Here is a 21,718-nt window from a genome sequence, read left to right as displayed (position 1 = left end):
GGTCTACCACCACCTTTTCCAGTCCTCTCCTCCTCCTTGCCTGTTGATATTCAGTGAAAGCTATAGCCAGTTGAACTAGAATGACCCAGTTGTCTTCTAACAGGTAACAATTCTCCTCCTCCTCCTCCTCCTCCTCTCCCTTGTCTTCCACCTCCTCTGTTGGGTTTTCCTCTTCTCTTCCCTGATGAACTCATTTTCTACCACTAAAGAGAAAGAGAATACAAGTAAAGAGAAATAAATTACAAACAGCAAAGTACAGCATTAGATTAACATCCTGCTATATGTAGCCAAAATACAGAAAAGGTAACAAATATTTCTGTTACTTAGCATTGGTCCAAGACATCAACCAGCTTTTTGCCTCCCCAACTAACCTGTACCAGTGACATCCTCTCTGTATCCTATTACCTATGTCTTTATACTCAGCAACATTTCATCTGTATCCCCACAATCCACTGTGAGAATACAACAAACGAAGATAAAACACCAATTATCCCATTCCAACCTTAAGGGACATTCTACAAGATATACTATATTGGTCTGTTGTTGAAACTAAAATGACAAAGATCTGTGATATTTAATATATTACTTTGTTGTGGCTTGTGTTTTTGTTGGCAATAGCCTACTTCATCAGTTGCATGAAGTGAAGTTGGTTTAAATCGCATACACACATATGTATGCGCTACTTTTGCACAGCAGCTAATAATACAGGAGTTGGAATCCCTTTTCTATTCTCACCACATATATAAACTTAATTATGTTGCCTTAGTTAAGCTATTGTAGCTCAGGCTCAACCCACAGCTGGAACACAGGGGTACTGATACCGGACAACAAGCATATAAGATTGTTGTAAGACTGCTGTGATACAGATAGTACATGGGACAATTAGGGAAAGGACAATTATAAAAGTTACAACAACCAAGTGGGGAGAATTACAATGGAAGAAAACATACTGCTTTTTCAAAAGCAAAACGGCTCATGATGCAAAAACATCACATTCCGATTTACTACCAGTTTTTCTTTGTATCCAAACTTGACACCATAATCCTCAGTAGTCCACTAACATAGTTGTAACTTCCCTAATAAACATATGAAGCGGCTCTATACTAAGACGAACTTGAGGGTTCACAATCTACTCAGACTAATTCTGCAATGCTTTGGGGCAGAGGTCTTCTCCAGCTCCACTACCTGGGATTTAAAAGGGGGGGTGGGAAAGCAACAGACAGGAGATGTCAGGGATTAACCTAGCTGGTAGTATTTTCTGCCGGAAAAGCACAGACTCTAACGCTGAACAACTTCCATATCCAATCACATGACACCCCCTCGCCGCTAATGGCACATTAACTTTGCCGACCCCACCCCATAAATCTTAAAGATACCTCAAGCGCATGCCGCCATCCCCAATTAGTGCGATCCCGGTAAACTGTCAGGACCGGCTTTCCGTTCGTTCCCCTCGACCAGACACCCGGAAGTGAAACCTATTTCTCGTCTGCTTCCGGGGACACTGATAAGTAGGTCTCCATGGCAACCGCAAGCGCATCCTTCTGAGCTGAGTTTTGTAGGGAGTTTGTTTTGTGGCAGAGGGTGTTTTCTTTCAAAGCGAAGGGATTTCCCTGGAGGCAGCAAGCAAGAAGCTTATTTCCCAGATAGCTGGACTTCCGTAGATCTGCAAACTGGCTGCAACCCATACCATGAATAATAAAGGTACAAGTACAATGCAGGATGTGGCCCTCGGCCTTTTCTGTTTCTCAGTTTGAGAGATGGTTCTGTTGTCAGGATGAGCAGGCATGTATTTAGGCACTGGCTTATACTGGTCTTTTGGGGTGGGGGTGAACCTGTTTAGCAACAATCCCAAAAACTGTTGGAGGCTACTTTTGTTCCAGAAAGGTACATTCTTCCACCTGTGGGGTCAAAATTCATATCAAAAATATCTGAATCCTGAACAGGTCTCCCTTCCCAAAGCTCATCACAGATCCACACCCAGGTAAGCATATGCTAACCAAAGTCCTTTACCACCCACACAACCCTCAGATCCGCACACCTTGATCCATGTTGTGGTGAATCATCTCCATGCACCAGCTCTGAGGGTTTTTGGGGCCCCCCCCCCCCCCAAGCCTCCCACTGCCATTGTGGAGACCATCAGAGGGAGAGGAGGCCACAACCAGGCACTCCCTCCAGGATGCCTGGATTCAGCACGATTTGTAAAATAATGCACACTACTCTCAGACTTTCATTATGTCCTTCAATCTTTGCAGCTGAGGATAGGACAAGTGGGTTTCCCAGTGCTGCAGGTGCTTTATCTGCTTTCAACATTTTAGCATTCTCAGTCTATCCCAATTACAGTAACAGGAGTGGTTACAGCACAGCATGCAAAAAGAGGAAATACCCAGTTGGAAACATGAGACAGTCATAATGCCACATTTTTAAAAATGTATATTTTAGTACTCCATATGAATTATTTGGAAATAACTAACACACAAATGGAACAACCTGGTATGATGGACCTCTACTTCCTCTTCTCTGTGAGGCAGATATTCCAGCCAAAACACTGTTCCCCAATCTGTCTGAACAGCCTCTTAGTAGCATGTTTCTATTATAGAAATACTAGAAATAAGGCCCGTTGTGGAAATAAATACAACGAGATCTAGAAAGAGGCTCTGGGAGAGTGCTCTGGCTTTGGGCAAACAGTGTCAGTCTGCTTTTAAAACATGAACCTGGGACCTGCACACCACCAGAATACAGCAGGTTCCATATGCAACTGACATTCCAACTGCCTTGCGGGGGGGGGAGTTTGTGGTGTGGAATGGAGTGAAGTCCAATCAGCTTCCATATGCAAAAGACCAGGTTGTCGCAGCAGTTGTGGTGTGGGCGGGACCCGGGCTTTGCCTTCTGATTAGTGGTGATATATGCTGAGGAGCAGTGCCATCAGCCATACACTAAGGGAGTGCATTTTAGAATTAGAACTTTGGCACCCACTATTCAATTATATATAAGGAGAGATAACTTTCTGTGTGTCCCACCCTGTGATAGAGAAGTTATTCGGCTTTTTGCCCATGCCAGAGATTTATTGTAACTCAGCAGGAGCCCTTTTATAAAACCCTTTTGAAATGGCACTTGACACAAAGTTCAAACAAAAAGGTTCATTTTATTAAACAGGCACAGTTGAATTAGGAATAGGACGGGATGAGAAGCTGAGGTAACTGCTGTTGATTATACAAATCAGAATATTTTGAACAAGCAACAGAGTATGATTGAAGCTTATATTCTTAGAGACTCAGTTCTTAACTGTAAGAGGTTTGTTTGTCTTGGAGATTTCTTTCAGCAACAATGTGTCTTAATAAAGTTTCATAAAACTATTTTTGTTTCTTGGAAGTTAGTACTTTCTTCCTGTATTTGAATACTTCCCTTGTGGGATTATAACTTTCCCTTTTTCACTCTTGAGGAGTCTAAGACTCCTTTTCGCACAAACCAGGGGTCACTTCTGAATTGAACCCTCCTCTTTCTAGGGGCAATAATCCTTTTCTGTTTGGCTAGACTGGCAATTTCCAGCCTCCTATCCAGTCCCTTCTGTCAAACCTAAACTCCAGTTCTAGAGACTGAATAAATGGAGTTCAGCTAGGGCTTGTTCTGATTTTTGAACTTTTCCTCAATTATGTTAGTACACAATCACGGTAAGGAGTTGTGTCCCTTCACTTCTCAAGTGACTTATCTGTTTCCCTCAGACCAACACACACACTCCTCCTGACTGGCAACTGGCAAGCTAAAGTCCAAACCACAACTGACTCACTCTGACAAGACTGACAAGACTTTTAAAAACTCTCCTCAGCTGGCACTGACCAGTCAGAGAGAAGGGGGTGCATGCAGGCAGCAGCCTGTCAATCGAACTGCTTTACGGTGAGATATTAACCTCTAATCTCCCAGCTCTCTACTTTAAGAACATAAGAACATAAGAGACGCCAATGTTGGATCAGGCCAAAGGCCCATCCAGTCCAACACTCTGTGTCACACAGTGGCCAGAAATACCAGTGCCATCAGGAGGTCCAGCAGTGGGGCCAGGACATTAGAAGCCCTCCCACTGTTGACCCCCCCCCAAGCACCAAGAAGACAGAGCATCACTTGCCCCAGAGCCCCTAGCTATACCTTGTGGCTAATAGCCACTGATGGACCTCTGCTCCATATGCTTATCTAATTCCCTTTTGAAGCCGTCCATGCTTGTAGCACCCACCACTTCCTGTGGCAGTGAATTCCATGTGTTAATCACTCTTTGGGTGAAGAAGTACTTCCTTTTATCCGTTCTAACCCGACCGCTCTGCAGTTTCATGGAGTGCCCACGAGTTCTTGTATTGTGAGAAAGGGAGAAAAGTACCTCTTTCTTTACCTGCTCTTTCCCATGCATAATCTTATAAACCTCGATCATGTCACCCCTCAGTCGTCTTTTCTCCAAGCTAAAGAGCCCTAAGCGCTTTAACCTTTCCTCATAGGGAAAGTGTTCCAACCCTTTTATCATTCGAGTTGCCCTTTTCTGCACTTTTTCCAAAGCTATAATATCCTTTTTAAGGTGTGGTGCCCAGAACTGCACACAGTATTCCAAATGAGGTCTCACCATTGATTTATATAGGGGCATTATTATATTGGCTGATCTGTTTTCAATACCCTTCCTAATAATCCCCAGCATAGCATTGGCCTTCTTTATTGCAGTCACACACTGTCTCGACATTTTCAGTGAGTTATCCACTACAACTCCAAGATCTCTCTCTTGCTCAGTCTCTGCCAGTTCAGACCCCATCAATGTGTATTTATATTTAGGATTTTTGGCTCCAATGTGCATCACCTTGCACTTGGCCACATTGAACCCCATTTGCCATGTTGACGCCCACTCGCCCATCCTTGACAGATCCCCTTGGAGTGCCTCACAATCCTCACTGGTTTTCACCACCCTGAACAACTTTGTATCATCCGCAAATTTAGCCACTTCACTGCTTACTCCCATCTCCAAATCATTAATGAACAAGTTAAAAAGCAGTGGACCAAGTACTGATCCCTGCGGTACCCCACTGCTTACCACCCTCCACTGAGAAAATTGCCCACCTACACTCACTCTCTGTTTTCTATGAACTAGCCAGTTTTTGATCCATAAAAGGACTTGTCCTTCTATCCCATGATTTTTGAGCTTACTTAGGAGCCTTTGATGAGGAACTTTATCAAAAGCTTTCTGGAAGTCAAGGTAAATAATATCTATTGGATCCCCCTTGTCCACATGTTTGTTCACCCCCTCAAAGAACACTAACAGGTTAGTGAGACAAGATCTTCCCTTACAGAAACCGTGCTGAGTCTGCCTCAATAGGTTTTGTTCATCTATGTGCCTACTAATTCTTTCCTTAATAATGGTTTCCACCAATTTACCCGGTATCGACGTCAGACTGACTGGCCTGTAATTTCCCGGATCTCCTCTGGAACCCTTTTTAAAGATGGGAGTGACATTAGCTACCTTCCAATCCTCAGGAATGGAGGCAGATTTTAAGGAAAGATTACATATCTTTGTCAGGAGATCTACAAGTTCACATTTGAGTTCTTTCAGAACTCTCGGATGTATGCCATCTGGGCCTGGTGATTTTTCAGTTTTTAAGTTGTCTATCAGTTTTAGGACCTCCTCTCTCGTCACCTCAATCTGACTCAGGTCTTTCAACACCCCTCCTGAAATCAGTGGTTCTGGAGTGGGCAAGCACTTCTCATCTTCCACAGTGAAGACGGAGGCAAAAAATGCATTTAGCTTCTCAGCCATTTCCCTATCATCCTTCAATACTCCTTTTACCCCTTGGTCGTCCAAGGGCCCCACTGCCTCCCTGGCTGGTTTCCTGTTTCTAATGTATTTGAAGAAAGTTTTATTGTTGGTTTTTACGTTTTTTGCTATATGCTCCTCATATTCCCTTTTTGCCTGCCTGACCTCAGACTTGCATTTTATTTGCCATAGCCTGTGTTCCGTTTTATCAGCCTCACTGTGACTAGCTTTCCACTGCTTAAAGGAATTCTTTTTACTTTTTACAGCCTCCATTACTCTGTTTGTTAACCATGCAGGCTTTTTCCTATACCTGTTTGTGCCTTTCCTAACCTGCGGAATATATATTTTTTGAGCTTCTAGGATCGTAGTTTTAAATAGATCCCAAGCTTCCCCAATTGTTTTGACCCTTTCTACTTTTCCTTTCAGTTTCCTCCCCACGTGTCCCCTCATATCAGAGAAATTACCCCTTTTAAAGTTAAAAATGGTTGTGTGAGTCTTTTTGGCCAATTCTCTATTTGTACAAATGATGAACTCAACAACATTATGATCACTGTTTCCAAGCGGTGCAATCACTTTTACATCTCTCACCAGGTCTTGAGTGTTACTTAGGACCAAATCAAGGATCGCCTCTCCCCTGGTAGGTTCCGTGACCATCTGCTCCATAGCACAGTCATTTAGAGTGTCTAGAAACTCAATCTCTTTTTCCCGGCTAGAACACATATTGACCCAATCAATGTGTGGGTAGTTAAAATCACCTATTATTACACAGTGTTTTTGTCTAGTTGCTATCTTTAAGGCATTCATCATTTTATAATCCTCCTCTATCTTTTGATCTGGTGGGCGATAACAAACTCCCAGTGTTAAGTTTCCTTTTGGCCCCCCTATTTCAACCCATAGAACTTCCAGAAGCGAATCCAATTCACTTAGCCTCTCAATCTTTCTAGACTTTATACCCTCTCTGACATACAGAGCTACCCCACCTCCAACCCTTCCCCCCCTATCCTTCCGATATAATATATAACCGGGAATCACTGTGTCCCACTGATTTTCCTCATCCCACCAAGTTTCAGAAATACCCACAATGTCTATTTTTCCCTCCGACACCAAGCACTCCAACTCCCCGATTTTACCTCGGACACTTCTAGCATTTGTATAGAAACAGCTGTAATTTCCCTTACAAGTTAAGCCTGCATCCTTCCTCTTGCTATCTCGAGTCGTTGTCCGGCAGTCCATGTCACCAGCCATGGCCTCTGTGGACAATTTCAATCCACCTCCCTGTAGAAAAGCAACCGGTACCCCCTCACCTCTCTCAGATGAGCCAACCCGAACCAGAGACTTTTCATCTCCTGTCGGCTTTCCCCCAATATTCAGTTTAAAAGCTGCTCTGCCACCTTTTTGATTTTAAGTGCCAGCAGCCTGGTTCCTTCTCGGGACAAGTGGAGACCGTCTCGCCTGTACAGCTCCCTCTTGTTCCAAAAAGTATCCCAGTGCCTAACAAACCTGAACCCTTCCCCCCTACACCATCGTCTCATCCACGCATTGAGACTCCTGATCTGTGCCTGTCTCTCCGGCCCTGCGCGTGGAACAGGTAGCACTTCTGAGAAGGCTACCTTGGAGGTCCTGGACCTAAGTTTCCTGCCCAGCATCCTAAATTTCTCCTCCAGGACCTCACGACTGCATTTCCCCACATCGTTGGTGCCGACATGCACCACGACCACTGGCTCCTCCCCAGCACTATCTACCAGCCTATCTAAAACACGCGTAATGTCCGCTACCTTCGCACCAGGCAGGCAAGTCACCATACGGTCAGTACGCGGGTTCGCCACCCAGCTGTCTACCTGCCTAAGGATCGAATCACCCACTACCAAGAGCCCCCCTCCCACCCTGCTCAGGGATGGTTCCTTGGTGCAAAAGGAGAGCCGCTCACCAGCTGGGGAAGAGGTCCCTTCTGAGGGCACATTCCCCTTATCCTCAGCATGGTGCCCTGTTTCCCCTAGACCCTCATGCTCCCTGACAGCAGCGGGGCTGCCAGATCCAGAGTGGGACGTAGCTAACAAGTCCCCGAGAGTCTTTTCTGTGCGCCTAGCTGACTGTCTCTGCTTCTCCAGGTCAGCCACCTTGGCCTCAAGGGAGCACACACGTTCCCTGAGAACCAGGAGCTCCTTGCACCGAGGACACACCCAAGACTTCTGCCCTAAGCATCCTGCTTTTGGAGGTCAGTTCATCACACCTGGCACTGTGTTATACATCACTTTATCTGCCAGAATCCCCCCAAAGCATAAGAGGGAGGGTAAGTTGCTTCCTCTCTGCCTCTCCCCACCCCTGCCTGCCTGGGGCCAGGGAGGGCCTTTGCGGGGCTTCCTTGCACTCCTGCTGGCATTGCAGGTCCACCGCCGGGCCCCTCATGGGGCTCAGCAGTGGAGCTGCAAGGCCGCCAGCGGCGGCCGGGACCGTTGGGGGCGGGGTGTGTGGCCTTATGAAACACTTCAGGTGATGTCAGGGGGTGTGGTCTTATGACACACTTCCGGTGATGTCAGGGGGTGTGGCATATGCTAATGAGTTGTGCTAATGAGTTCCCCTAGCTCTTTTTCTACGAAATGACCCCTGAAGATACATGTAGATATCCATAAAGTATATTCAGATAACAGCAATCCTCAGCGATTCCCAATGGAGAATCAATCATTATGGCATAGTGGTGAAATGCTTCAGAATTTTGGTTCCAAGAAATGATTGCTTCTCCATTGGGAATCACTGAGGATTGCTGTTATTATTTATTTATTTATTTATTTGATTTATACCCTGCCCTTCCTGCCAAGGTGGGCTCAGGGTGGCTTACATAAAATGCATATATAAATATAATTAAAAACACTCTCCTTGAGTGTTGTCTGAATATACTCTATAGATGTCTACATGTATCTTTGAAATGTTGAATCCAGCATGATTCTTGAAGAAATTATTGAAATGGATTTATAACCGGGGGTCCATCAAGTCAGCTGGCAGAGACACTACTACATCCTTACAGTTCAAGGACTTTTTTGCATTTATTATTACAAATTGTTTTTGGAAAAACTCCACCTGTGAATTTCTACCTGTGATTAACTTTACTTGTGAATTTCTAGCTGTTTATCGTGTCATAGGAAAATTTGTTCTGAGTACTATATATGTCATATCTACATAATCTATCAAATCATTAATTTTTGGTGTAAAAATTGGGCAAATGCATTTTTTCTTGTTTACATATAATGCTGTGCCGCTGCCTTTCATCTTGTATCCCAAAGCATCCCAGCATCTCAGCCATTTTCATGAGGTCATTGTAGTTAAGGTTCATATATTCTGGGCATAATTGGTGCTATATATTTTGTTACTGTTTGTTTCATGTGTTATATATAAAGGATTTTGAATTGTTAATGGTATTCTCAAAGATCAGTGACATTAATATTCTCTTTCAACAGGTGTTGAAGTTTATAAAATATCGTTTATATTTCCAAATCAAGATAAGTATGGTAAAATATTTTCAGATAACTGAAAATGTTATATTTATTTATTTTTATTGATTGATTTGATTTGATTTTTACCCTGCCCTCCCCGTTGGAGCAGGCTCAGGGCAGTTTACACAAGAACCATATATAAAACAACAGTATAGAAATTAATATAAAATACATAAGTTATTAAAATCATTAACATAGTGATGGCGATACGGCCATAATAAAGTTTATATGGGTTTCTTTAAGTAACAGCTGTTAATGTTTGGAGGGGCAGATGTATCACAGTTGTGGTAGTTTGTTAAAACAAATTATAGACTGGTGTGTGAAAAACAATGCATTGTATGAATCTGTATAATAGTTATCTAACAGTGCAATCCTAAATTGAGTTACACCTTTCTAAGCCCATTGACTTCAAAGATAGGCTTAAAGTACAATTACTCTGCAAAATCTTGCACTGTAATGCAACCTAAATTTGTTTTCCAGCACATCAAGCTGGCAAATAATGTGATTATGGTTGTATTTCCACACACACTTGAGAGTAAATCACTCAGTAGGACTTGCTTTTGAAGCAGCATAGTCAGGATCGGTCTGTACAAAACATAATTTTCTAATCTATGAGGAGGGAGTGAAGTGCTAGTACGGCCACTCAGATCTCAGTTTTCCCTAGGTCTGTGTGGACAGGAGATGTCAGTTGTGCACTTGCATTTGCTCCTGAGCTTTGCAATGACTGACCCTTGAGCACACAGGCAGTGTGCATCACAGTTATTGCATGTGGAAAAAGCTTTTACAGATTTTGGAAACTGGATCTGTCAGTCTTCAAGAAAACATTCAAATATTCTAACAGAGCAAAATTGAATCAACAACATAACTTTTTAAAAAGTATTTTAAAAATATCATATTGTTTCATTGAATGGGCTGGGACTCTTTCAGCAGATCTACACTGTAACTAAATCTGATTCAGTAACACAATTTTTAGAATTCTGTGATTCTTGGGCAGGCCACTAAAAACATTAACCCAGCTAGGTGGCAACTCTTCCCTAAATCTTGGAGTGGATTTTAAAATCAATCTGTACTGCCACCTGCTGACCACTAAGTATAAACATGCAATTTATTACAGTACACTTATATATTTTATGTATTTATCTACTTCATTTATACCATGCCTTTCTCCTCCTGGGCCCCCAAAGTAATTTACATTATTTACCTCTCCTTCAGCTTATCCTCACAATTTATTTGTATATTTTTATTTCATTCCATTTTTATCCGTCCCTCCCTGCGAACAGGCTCAGGGCGGCTCACATTCATTGGCACAGAACATTTTAAGCATTTTAAACGTTTAAAATAATCAAAGTGCTAACTGAAGTAGCCATTTTTCGTTGATAAGATGGCGTATTATATGATGTAACGCACACGATTTCCAGCTCAGTAAAACTTCTGGCAACACACGGCGGTGTAACTAATCTCAAACCCGGGCCAGCCCACTACCGCAGAAGTTGGTGGTAGTGCTGGGTGGCTCCTAATTAAAAGCCTGGTGGAAGAGCTCCATCTTGCAGGCCCTGCAGAACTGCAAAAGATCCCGCAGGGCCCTGATCTCCTCTGGGAGCTCATTCCACCAGTATGGAGCAGCCACTGAAAAAGCCCTGGCCGTAGTGACAGTGAGCCTGACATCCTTAGGCCCTGGGATGGCCAATCAGTGTTGTGACCCTGACCGTAGTGCTCTCTGGGGTATTTATGGGGAATGTCGGACCCTGGCCATATAGGGCTTTAAAGGTCAATACCAGCACCTTGAAGTGAACTCGATATGCTATTGGCAGCCAGTGCAGTGCCTTCAGCGTAGGCCGGATGTGATCCCATCTAGGAAGGCCCATCAGAAGCCTAGCTGTGGCATTCTGCACTAGCTGCAGCTTCTGGATTTGTGACAGAGGCAGCCCCATGTAGAGAGTGTTACAGCAGTCTAATCTCGAGGTGACCATTGCATGGATCACTGTGGCCAGGTCATCACGGTTGAGGAAGGGAACCAACTGCCAGATCAGGCGAAGATGGTAAAAGGCCGACTTGGCAGTGGCTGCTACCTGGGCCTCCATTGTTAAGGAGGTATCCAGGAGCACTCCCAAGCTCCTAACCAACAGTGCTGGCACTAATGGTGCCCCACCGAATGTCGGGAGTGGGATCCCCAACCTCAGACCGCCCCGACTCAGGCACAGGATCTCCATCTTTGCTGGATTTAGCTTCAGCCAGCTCAGTCTAAGCCAACCAGCCACGGCCTGTAGTGCCCAGTCCAGGTCTTCCGGTCTGGAGTTTGACTGGCCGCCCAACATCAGATAGAGCTGGGTGTCATCAGCGTACTGGTGGTATACCAGCCCATCCCTTCGGGCATTCTGGGCAAGGGGACGCATATAGATGTTAAATAGCATCGGGGAAAGCACTGCCCCTTGAGGCACTCCGCACTCAAGCGGGTGTCTCCTGGACTACTGTTCCCCTAGTGCCACCCTTTGTCCCCGACCTTGGAGAAAGGAAGCAAGCCACTGCAAGGTGAGCCCCTGAATTCCCATGTTGGCGAGGTGGTGGGTCAGCAACTGATTGTCAACCATGTCGAATGCAGCTGACAGGTCCAACAACAACAGTGCCCCTGAACTGTCCTGATCCAGATGCCTCTGGAGGTCATTAGTAAGAGCGACCAGCGTCATCTCCGTCCCGTGTCCTGGGCGAAAGCCGTACTGGAAGGGGTCTAGTACAGAAGTGTAATCCATAAAGCCCTGCAACTGTAATGCCACCGCCCTCTCAATTAATTTTCCCAAATAGGGCAAATTGGAAACCGGCCGATAGTTAGCCAATTCGGCCGGATCCAGAGATGGTTTTTTCAGGAGGGGATGGACCATCGCTTCCTTGAGTGCCCCCGGGAACCGCCCTTCAGAGAGGGACATATTAATAATTTCCCTTAGGGCATGTTGGAACCCTTCGTGGCCAGCTTTAATAAGCCAGGAAGGGCACTGATCAAAGCTGCATGTGGTTGGGCGCACAGCTGCGAGCAATCTGTCAACTTCCTCTAGGCTGAGCGGGCTGAAATGATCCAAAGCCGGATCCAAAGACGCGCAAGGGACCTTGAGTTCGTTCACTGTTTCAACTGTGGCGGGGAGGTCGCAACAGAGCGCCAAGACCTTATCTGTGAAATAGCTCGCAAATGCCTCGCAGCCAATATCCAATTCCCGAGCATTTGGTCTGCCTGAATCGTTCTAAACAATTGGGCTGGGCATGAGCTCGTAGACGCAATCGTGGCCGCATAGAACTCTCTCTTGGCAGCGTTGACTGCCATCTCATAGGATCTCATAAACGTCCTATAAGATGCTCTTGTCGCTTCGTCTCGAACTCCTGGGTGAACCAGGGAGCAAGCCTAGAGCAAGAGCACAGAGGGCGCCAGGGAGCGATCTTGTCGATGGCTGTGGAGAGCCGACTATGTCAGTCCTCCACAAGCTCATCCAACGAGCCGCCAGGGGGCATTGGATCCCGCAGAGCCATCTGAAGCCGTACTGGGTCCATTTGGCTCCATGGGCGAGCTAAAATATGGTCACCGTCTAAACAGGGTCGGTGTGGAACATTCAGACGGGCCTTCAGGGCATGGTGGTCCAACCATGGTACTGCCAAGGCAGTAATCCTGTCCACTCTTACCCCCGCCGCGAAGATTAGATTGAGCATGTGTCCGGCCTGGTGAGTTGGAGCCGTTACAAGTTGGGAGAGTCTTACCGCCACCATGGACAACACTAGATCCGTTGCCTGAATGGAGGCCGCGTCATCGGCATGTATGTTGAAATCACCCAAGACTACTAGTCTAGGGTGTTCAAGCGCCCAGCCTTATATGGCCTCCATCAGGGATGACAGGCTATTTGGCTGGTGCATTAGGCGGTCGGTACACCAGCCAAATCGCCAAACTCTCCCTGGCCTCCCACACCAGACCAGTGTACTCAATGTCCGCGATCTCCAGCGGTGGGAGTGCCCTGAAGGAGTAAGCCTCCTGAATGAAAATAGCCACGCCCCCCCCCCCCAGTCCGAGATTGGTGCAGGACCGAGAGCCCAGGTGGGGCAAGCTGGGAGAGAGCTACAGTCTCCCCATCCCGCACCCAGGTCTCAGTCATGCACGCCAGGTCTACATTCTGTTCTAGCAGAAAGTCCTGCAAGACTGTGGTCTTATTATTTATAGACCTGGCGTTGCACACCACCAATGTCGGAGGGGGGTTATCCATCCTAGCCCCTCTGCCGACAACCTTCGGGATGGGAGACAGGCTGGAAGGACGCTGAGCTTCTCTGTTTCTCTGCTCCCTTCCCTCAACACCCTGCCTGGTCCCACCACTATACTTTCCCCTCCCCAGGGGCACCGGAATCTTTTGCCCAAGAGTCGCCATACCAGCGATCTTAGCGTTAGCCTCAGATCCCCCGGTGAAACTGATGAAGGTGCTCTCGCTATATAATTGCTAATAGCAAGCAACAGCTTCTGGTACTATTAGACCTTGTGAGGCAGAAGTTAGGGGGAGAGTATGCGACTGGTCCAAGGTCACCCTTGGGAGAGTAGGGCTTTGAACCTGAGTCACCCACGTCGTAGTCCAAGACTTTTATCACTACACCACACTGGCTCTCACGTCAGTCCTGATAGATTGTCTGTAGCTCACTTTGAATAACACTATGAAGATTGCTTAGATGAGATAATGTGGAGAGGATTTAAAAGCTTTTGCATTGGCAAAAGTCTAGAAGAAAAATGAGAGGAAGTAGAATACATTTCCTTTCACTGGAGTACTTCTCAGTGCATCTCTGTAGGGTTGCCAGTGGGTTGGGGAATTCCTGGAGATTTGGAGGTGGAGCCTGGAGAGGGCAGAGTTTTGGGAGGGGAGGGACCTCAGCGCTGTATAATGCATAGAGCCCACCCTCCCAAGCAGAGGTCTATCAGTGGCTCTTATGGCTGTTAGCCCCAAGGTATAGATGGAAGGCTATGTTTGGGGCAGTGATGTTTTGTATTCTTGGTGCTTGGGGGGGGGGGGCAACAGTGGGAGGGCTTCTGGAGTTCTGGCCCCGCTGGTGGAGCTCCTGATGGCACCTGCGTTTTGGCCATTGTGTGGCACAGAGTGTTGGACTGGATGGGCCACTGGCCTGATCCAACATTGGCTTCTCTGATGTTCTCTTATGTTCTTAAACTGCCATTTTCTCCAGGGGAACTGATCCCTGTAGGCTGGAGATTAGTTGTAATTCCTACTGCCCACCTGGAGTTCAGCAATCCAACTCTGTGCTGCCAGACTGTGGAAAGGGATGTTATTGGACACTGGAGAACTGTCAAAGTTACTGTTGCCCACTGGGAAGCTGACATCTTGAAGTGCTCCCAGCTGTAACATGGTTCTGTTTAAGAAGGGGTGTGACAAGGAGAGAAATACTCAGTTTATAAATTAGGGATGCCAGCCTTCAGGTGGGACTTGGGGGTCCCCTGGAATGACAGCTCATCTCCCTACTACAGAGATCAGTTCCTCTGGGGGACATGGATGCTTTGGAGGGTAGATTCTATGGCATTGTACTTCATTAAGGTTCCACCCCCAAATCTCCAGGATTTTCCCAGCCTGGATCTGTCAGCCCTAGGGTGGTGCATATCCCCTGTGCTTCCCTATTGTGGGAAATTGCTTGTGTAACAAAATACAATGTTAGTGTTCTGGCTACAGTTACTGGGAACTCCGTTAAAAACAGTGAAACAGTAATAAAATCTCAAAATGCTTGTGATTCTGGTGTGGGAAATTGCCCAATAGCCAGAAGAAACCTAGCAAAATGTATAAACAAAATATATTTTTATATGAAACAATGTGCTATTGGGGGAGGCAACTAAATAAAGACCAGAAAATTAGTTAACTGGTAATATGCCAGCTGCGGTGGCTCAAGTGGTTAAGACGCTGAACTGCAGGCTGTGGAAGGTCGGTAGTTCAGCAGTTCGAGACCCGAGTGTGCCACATGATGGAGTGAGCTCCTGTCTCTAGTTCCAGCTCCTGCCACCCTAGCAGTTCGAAAGCAAGAAATTGCAAGTAGATAAATAGTGGGAAGGTAACAGCGTTCCGTGCGCCTTGGTGTTTAGTCATGTCGGCCACATGACCACGGAAACGTCTTCGGACAGCGCTGGCTCTTCGGCTTTCAAACGGAGATGAGCACCGCAACTCTAGAGTCGGATTCAACTGGCTTTCGAGCAAGGGAACCTTTAATATGCTATATGTTCAAATTATTAAATGTATTAAATGGAGTTATTAGTTTTATTGAGTTTCCTTACTTATTTTTTCTCTTCCTTAATTAGATGGTGAATGTACAAGAACACTTGAGGGAAGTCTTGAAAGAAATGGATACGGAGTGCATACCACTCCCAGTGGAATTATATACAAAGGAAACTGGAATAATGATAAGGTATATTCCTACTTAATTCTTTTTGATGAATTTTCAGATATCTTATGTATAAGTGGGCTGGGCTGTTTTTTTGCTGCCTGATCCTATTCATTATTTTTTTGGCAGCAAGCCCTACAATGTTCAGTGGACCTTATTTCTAGTAAAAGTGCCTAGGACTGCAGCCTTAAATTTGCTAAGTGTATGGAGATGACAAACCAGAGTCACTATGGGCATATTTTGTGGTTAAGACGCTGAACTGAAGGCTGTGGAAGGTCAGTAGTTCAGTAGTTTGAGACCCGAGTTGCCGCATGACAGAGTGAGCTCCCGTCTCTACTTCCAGCTCCTGCCAGCCTAGCAGTTCGAAAGCAAGAAATTGCAAGTAGATAAATAGGTACCACTTCAATGGGAAGGTAACAGTGTTCCGTGCGCCTTGGTGTTTAGTCATGCCGGCCACATGACCATGGAAACGTCTTTGGATAGCGCTGGCTCTTCGGCTTTGAAACAGAGATGAGCACTGCAACGCTAGAGTTGGACTCGACTGGCTTTCGAGCAAGGGAACCTTTACCTTTACCTTATTAATCTGGTATCTTCACTTCTTGCTAAATCAGATGAATGGTTTAGGAAGGCTGGAACATCCATCAGGTGCAGTTTATGAAGGTGAATTCAAAGACAACATGTTCCATGGAATAGGAACCTACATATTTCCTAATGGAGCAAAGTACACTGGTCAGTTCAATGAAAACAAGTAAGTTGAAATGACGGTATCTGTAAGCTTGTTCCCTCGATGTAAGCAATATTCATCCTTCTGGTTTAGTACTGGAGAAAACTCACACCAAAAAAGGGAATTTAAAATCTGTTGTCTAAATTTATTGCAGTTGCATGGATACAGCTACTCTGGGGGAGGCTGACTTCACTGAAATGATTACAGGCTAAACTTTATATACTAGTTTCATACATGTGCAGGTTTTCAGTTAGCTTGCAGAAGACATCTAGTACATCTCAAATGTCCCCAACACCCTCTGCGCCCCCGCACTAAGCTTGCACCTTGGTACATCCAGGAGTTGTGGCTGATGAAGCAAGGGCTAAGACGGCTAGTGAGACAGTGGTGGTGTGCCTGCGATGAAACTACAAGAACATCCTATAGGACAAAGCTGCAAAGAGAGAGTATTATGTGGCTACAATTGCATCTACAAGTTCACACCCAGCCCAATTGTTTAGAATGTTTTGGTCTATTACTGCTCTGCCTCAAGGCAGACCAAATACTAGGAAATTGGACATTGGCTGCGAGGCCTTTGTGAGCTATTTCGCAGATAAAGTCCTGTCGCTCCGCCACGAACTCCCTGCTACAGTTGAAACAGTGAGTGAACTCGAGGCTCCATGCACATCTTCTTGTCAAGTTTTGGATTATTTGAGTCCACTCAGCCTACAGAAAGTCAACGAATTGCTGCTAACTGTACGCCCCACCACACGCTGCCTTGACCCGTGCCCTTCGTGGCTTATTAAATCTGACCATGATGGGCTTTGAGGTGCCCTAAGGGAGATTATTAATAAGTCCCTCTCAGAGGGACTGTTCCCTCGGGCACTCAAGGAAGCGGTGGTCTGCCCTCTTCTGAAAAAAACCATCCTTGGACCCGGCCGAATTAGCAAATTACTGGCGGGTCTCCAACTTGCCCTCTTTGGACAAGGTAATAGAGCAAATTAGCAAATAGAGCGAATTAGCAAATTACTGGCAGGTCTCCAATTTGCCCTCTTTGGACAAGATAATAGAGAGGGCCGTGGCATTTCAGTTACAGAGCTTTCTGGATGACACTTCCATTTTAGATCCCTTCCAGTCCGGTTTTTGCCCAGGCCACAGAACGGAGATGGCACTGGTCGCCCTCATGGATGACCTCTGGAGGCATCTAGATTGGGGCGGATCAGCAGTGCTGTTGTTGTTGGACCTGTTGGCAGCGTTCAACATGGTCGACCATCAGCTACTGATCTACCACCTCGCCGACACTGGAGTCCAGGGGCTTCCTTTGCAATGGCTTACTTCCTTCCTCCAAGGCCGGGGACAAAGGGTGGCACTAGGGGAGCAGCTATTCCGAAGGCACCCACTGGAGTGTGGAGTGCCCCAAGAGGTAGTGCTTTTCCCCCAATGCTATTTAATATCTATATGCGCCCCCTTGCCCAGATTGCCCGAAGGCATGGGCTGGGATGTCACCAGTACGCTGATGACACCCAGCTCTATCTGTTGTTGGGTGGCCAGTCTGACTCTAAACCAGAAGATCTGGACCGGGCGCTACAAGCTTAGACTGAGCCAACTGAAATTGAATCCGACAAAGACAGAGGTCCTGTGCCTGAGCCAGGGTGGGTCGAGGGTAGAGATCCCACTCCACTGGTGCCAGTGCTGGAGGTGAGGAGTTTGGGAGTGCTCCTGGATGCTTCCTTAACAATGGAGGCCCAGGTAGCAGCCACTGCCAAGTCAGCCTTTTATTATGTTTTCGAACACAACGGCAACAGTGATCCACGCAGTGGTCACCTTGAGACTGGACCACTGTAATGCTCTCTACATGGGGCTGCCCTTGTGTCAGATCTGGAAGCTACAGCTAGTGCAAAATGCGGTGGCCAGACTTTTGATGGGCCTCCCTATGCAGGAGCACATCCAGCCTGTCCTGAAAGCACTGCACTGGCTACCAGTAGCATACGGAATCCATTTCAAGGTGCTGGTTCTTACCTTTAGAGCCCTTAATGGTCAGGGGCCAATATACCTGAGGGACCGCATTTCCCCACATGTTCCCTAGTGAGCACTGCAGTCAGGATCCCAAAATCGACTGACCCTACTGGGTCCTAAAAATGCCAGGCTGGCCATAACCAGGGCCAGGGCTTTTTCAGTGGTGGCTCCATACTGGTGGAATGAGCTCCCATACGAAATCAGGGCCCTACAGGACCTTATGCAGTTCCACGGGGCCTGCAAGACGGAGCTCTTCCACCAGGCCTTCAACTAGTGGCTGCCCCCCAATAATAATTGTAAGCACTGTCCTTTGGAGTCACCAACAACAGCCTGTACCGGCCACATAAGAAACAGAACAAGGAGCAGATCAATAGGATAGGTCATCAACTTGCTGCCGCCGTCACCAAACAACATCATCATTATTATTACCAGACCTACTGTGTACTAGCACTTTATGACATCTGGATTGTTTTTAGAAGGTTTTATGATTGTTTTAACTGCTATTTATGTGTTTTAATTCTTTGTAAGCCACCCTGAGCTTGCTTCAGCAGTTTTTCAGCAGGAAGGGCAGGGTATAAATTCGATAAATAAATAAATATATAGAAATAAACAAATTTTCTACTAGCAGGTAATAACTTTTCTGTTTTCCTTGGCATTCCCTCACTAACTCTTATTAGCCTTCTTCCCTGTTTGTATGTTTATATGGTTTAATTGTGTAAAATCTTACGTTTGTATTTGAAACACTCTTTTAATGTTTGAAATGTCTTAATTCTTGCCACCTTGGGGACCCTGAGGTGGGTGGAAAGGAGGTATAGAAATGTTTTAAATAAAGGAATAAAATCTGCAACAGAAATCTCCTTTATAAGGTACTTCCTGGTTCACTGTTACCTTTACTGGGAAGCTGACATTCTGAAGTGCGATTAGAATCTATCCATCTCACTCTTATCTTACCCTCCAATGAGCTCAGGTTTGCATATATAGGGTTTCCCCCTGCATCAACTCCGGGTGGTAAAGATTGGGGTGAGAGGGAGTGACTGGTAGTGTAAGCTTCAAGGCTGAGGGGGGATTTGAACCTCAAACTCTTCCGTTCAGTGTCCAGCACTTTAGCCCCTGCAGTGCACTAGCTCTCGTCATTAATCATAGGACAATTATTGTAGTTATTCACTAAACATGCTGTTTTTGTCCTGTTCGTGTTCCAGGTTGGAAGGGCAGGGAGAATTTACTGACACCCAAGGCCTGGAATGGGATGGTAGATTTCATTACACAGCAGCACCGGGGCTGAAGCTCAAGCTGGAAATGTAGGATATTTTATACCAGAGAAAGGACATGGAATTCTTATTTCACCTAGTCCAGGCTTTTCTACAACAAATAATTTCATAACTATTGTTGTTTTAATCAAGTTACCAGATAAACTAAGCACCGGCTCATTTTGAATTTGAGGTTCAGAGTGTTACAGAGCATGATTTCCCCCACTTAATTTTAATTCTAAAATTCAAATCAACACACAAAAGCTGCAACATAAAGCTAATTCTAAAAGTATGTGCAAAAAGAAACTTCTTGTTCTACTAATTTGTGCTTGAAAACATAAAGATTATGATTAATACTAACTAGTACTTGACATGTATAAGAAAAAAGGGGTGGACATCAGGATAGAATGTAATTTAACCAATAAATGATATTTTGATGACCTGCCTGTGGGTCCATCATCTACTTAATTATTAAATGAGAACTCAACTTCTATTAACACTTCTGGATTATTTTTATTCTGTGCAATACTACCAGTCTCTGATTGTATTGGCTGCTAGAGACTTGCAAAAAAATCCATTTCATTTTTGTTTGAACAATTCCATTACTTATTTCATTTGTTTTTTTTATTCCCATTGGTTTTAGTGGGAAATGTACTTTTGCCCTGTAACATCTTTGTTTTCCATCCAATTTGGATGAAATTTTCAGGAAGGGTACAGGTCACATATAAGGGATCTTTCCTGTCAAGCACCATAATCCCCCTCCCATACAAAACATATCTCTAGCTATAAATTTTTTTTTCCACCCAGTTTAGATGAAATGCTTAGGGCTTATACTCCTTGCCCTGAGGGATCATAGATTTCAGAGAGATGAGAGAATGGACCCCAGTGTTTTAGGCAATTCTCACATGACTGAAAGAACTGAGGAGGCTTTTGGCAGCCCAAGGAATCCAAGTGAAGTTACACAATGGGACATTGACACCCAAATAAGAAGAGTTGGTTTTTATACTTTTCTTTACCTCAAGAAATTTCAATGTGGCTTACAACGTGGCTTTCTCTCCCCACAACAAGCACCTTGTGAGGTAGGTGGGGCTGAGAGGGCTGTGAGAGAACCAAGGTCACCCAGCAGGCTTCCTGTGGAAGAAAGGGGAATCAAATCCAGTTTTCCAGATTAGAGTCTGCCACTCTTAACCACTACACCATGCTGGCTCTCAAAGAAGGCAAGGTGGGCAACAAAATGGGCAGAAGCTGGCACTTGCAATCTTCAGAGTCAATATTCACCTTACAAAGGCCGTGTGTTACTGAGCAACAGTTTCTAGGTCCCTCCTGGCCATCGAAGGGGGATATGGGGGGAGTAGGGTTGCCATATCCAGGATGGGAAATTTCTAGAGATTTGGGGATGGAGCCTGGGAAGGACATGGACCTCAGCAGGGTACTATTCCGTAGAGTCTATCCTCTAAACCATCCATTTTCTCCAGGGGTCGTTTCATAGAAAAAGAGCTAGGGGAACTCATTAGCATAACTCATTAGCATATGCCACACCCCCTGACATCACCGGAAGTGTGTCATAAGGGGAGTGCAAGGAAGCCCTGCGAAGGCCCTCCCTGGCCCCAGGCAGGCAGGGGTGGGGAGAGGCAGGGAGGAAGCAACTTACCCTCCCTCTTCTCCTGCCTCCTCCTGGCTGAATGAGGGCCGGAAGCGGGGCGGCCGGAAGCGGGGGGCGGGGCTTCGTCATGTGCCCCGCCCCCCATACCTCACCCGGGGAAACTGCGATCCCCCCCCGAAATGACCTCTGATTTTCTCCAGGAGAACTGATGTCTTTAGTCTGGAGATGAGCTATAATTCTGGGGGATCTCCAGGTCCCACCAGGAGGCTGGCATCCCTGCCTTTGAATCAGATGCTCAATGGGAGTTTAGTGGCTCCCAGACTTATGCCCTTTCCTTCTCACAAACAGGGCCTGCAGGCAGAAGCAGCTGCAGCCCTCCCCCCCTTCTTCACAGTAGCTTGTAGACTCACCATTGGCCACATTGTGAAACGTATATACAGCCACAAAAGTAGCATAATTTCACAAAGAGAGCAAATATGGCGCTGTGCGACAGTTTAA

General features: G+C 45.8%; 1 protein-coding gene across 1 annotated transcript; it reads left to right on the top strand.

Annotated features, from left to right (window-relative positions):
- Nucleotides 1–3,649: 3,649 nt before the first annotated feature.
- Nucleotides 3,650–19,833, top strand: MORN2 (MORN repeat containing 2). The gene is made up of 5 exons (XM_015418058.1): nt 3,650–3,668; nt 9,229–9,279; nt 15,572–15,678; nt 16,266–16,402; nt 19,570–19,833. Exons 1-5 carry the CDS (start codon nt 3,650–3,652, stop codon nt 19,670–19,672), a joined length of 417 nt encoding a protein of 138 aa, XP_015273544.1. The 3' UTR covers nt 19,673–19,833.
- The last annotated feature ends 1,885 nt before the right edge of the window (nt 19,834–21,718 follow it).

This window comes from Gekko japonicus, unplaced genomic scaffold, assembly GCF_001447785.1.
Source record: "Gekko japonicus isolate JY-2015 unplaced genomic scaffold, Gekko_japonicus_V1.1 scaffold1394, whole genome shotgun sequence".
Lineage (NCBI taxonomy): Eukaryota > Metazoa > Chordata > Lepidosauria > Squamata > Gekkonidae > Gekko > Gekko japonicus.
The sequence above is the reverse complement of the archived record's forward strand: the minus strand, read 5'-3'. Positions and strand labels throughout refer to the sequence as shown.

Excerpts from the sequence above, each read along its gene's own strand:
- MORN2 (XM_015418058.1), top strand. Across the intron at positions 15,679-16,265 it reads GAAACTGGAATAATGATAAG|ATGAATGGTTTAGGAAGGCT; the intron begins GTATATTCCTAC and ends TTGCTAAATCAG. Across the intron at positions 16,403-19,569 it reads GGTCAGTTCAATGAAAACAA|GTTGGAAGGGCAGGGAGAAT; the intron begins GTAAGTTGAAAT and ends TTCGTGTTCCAG.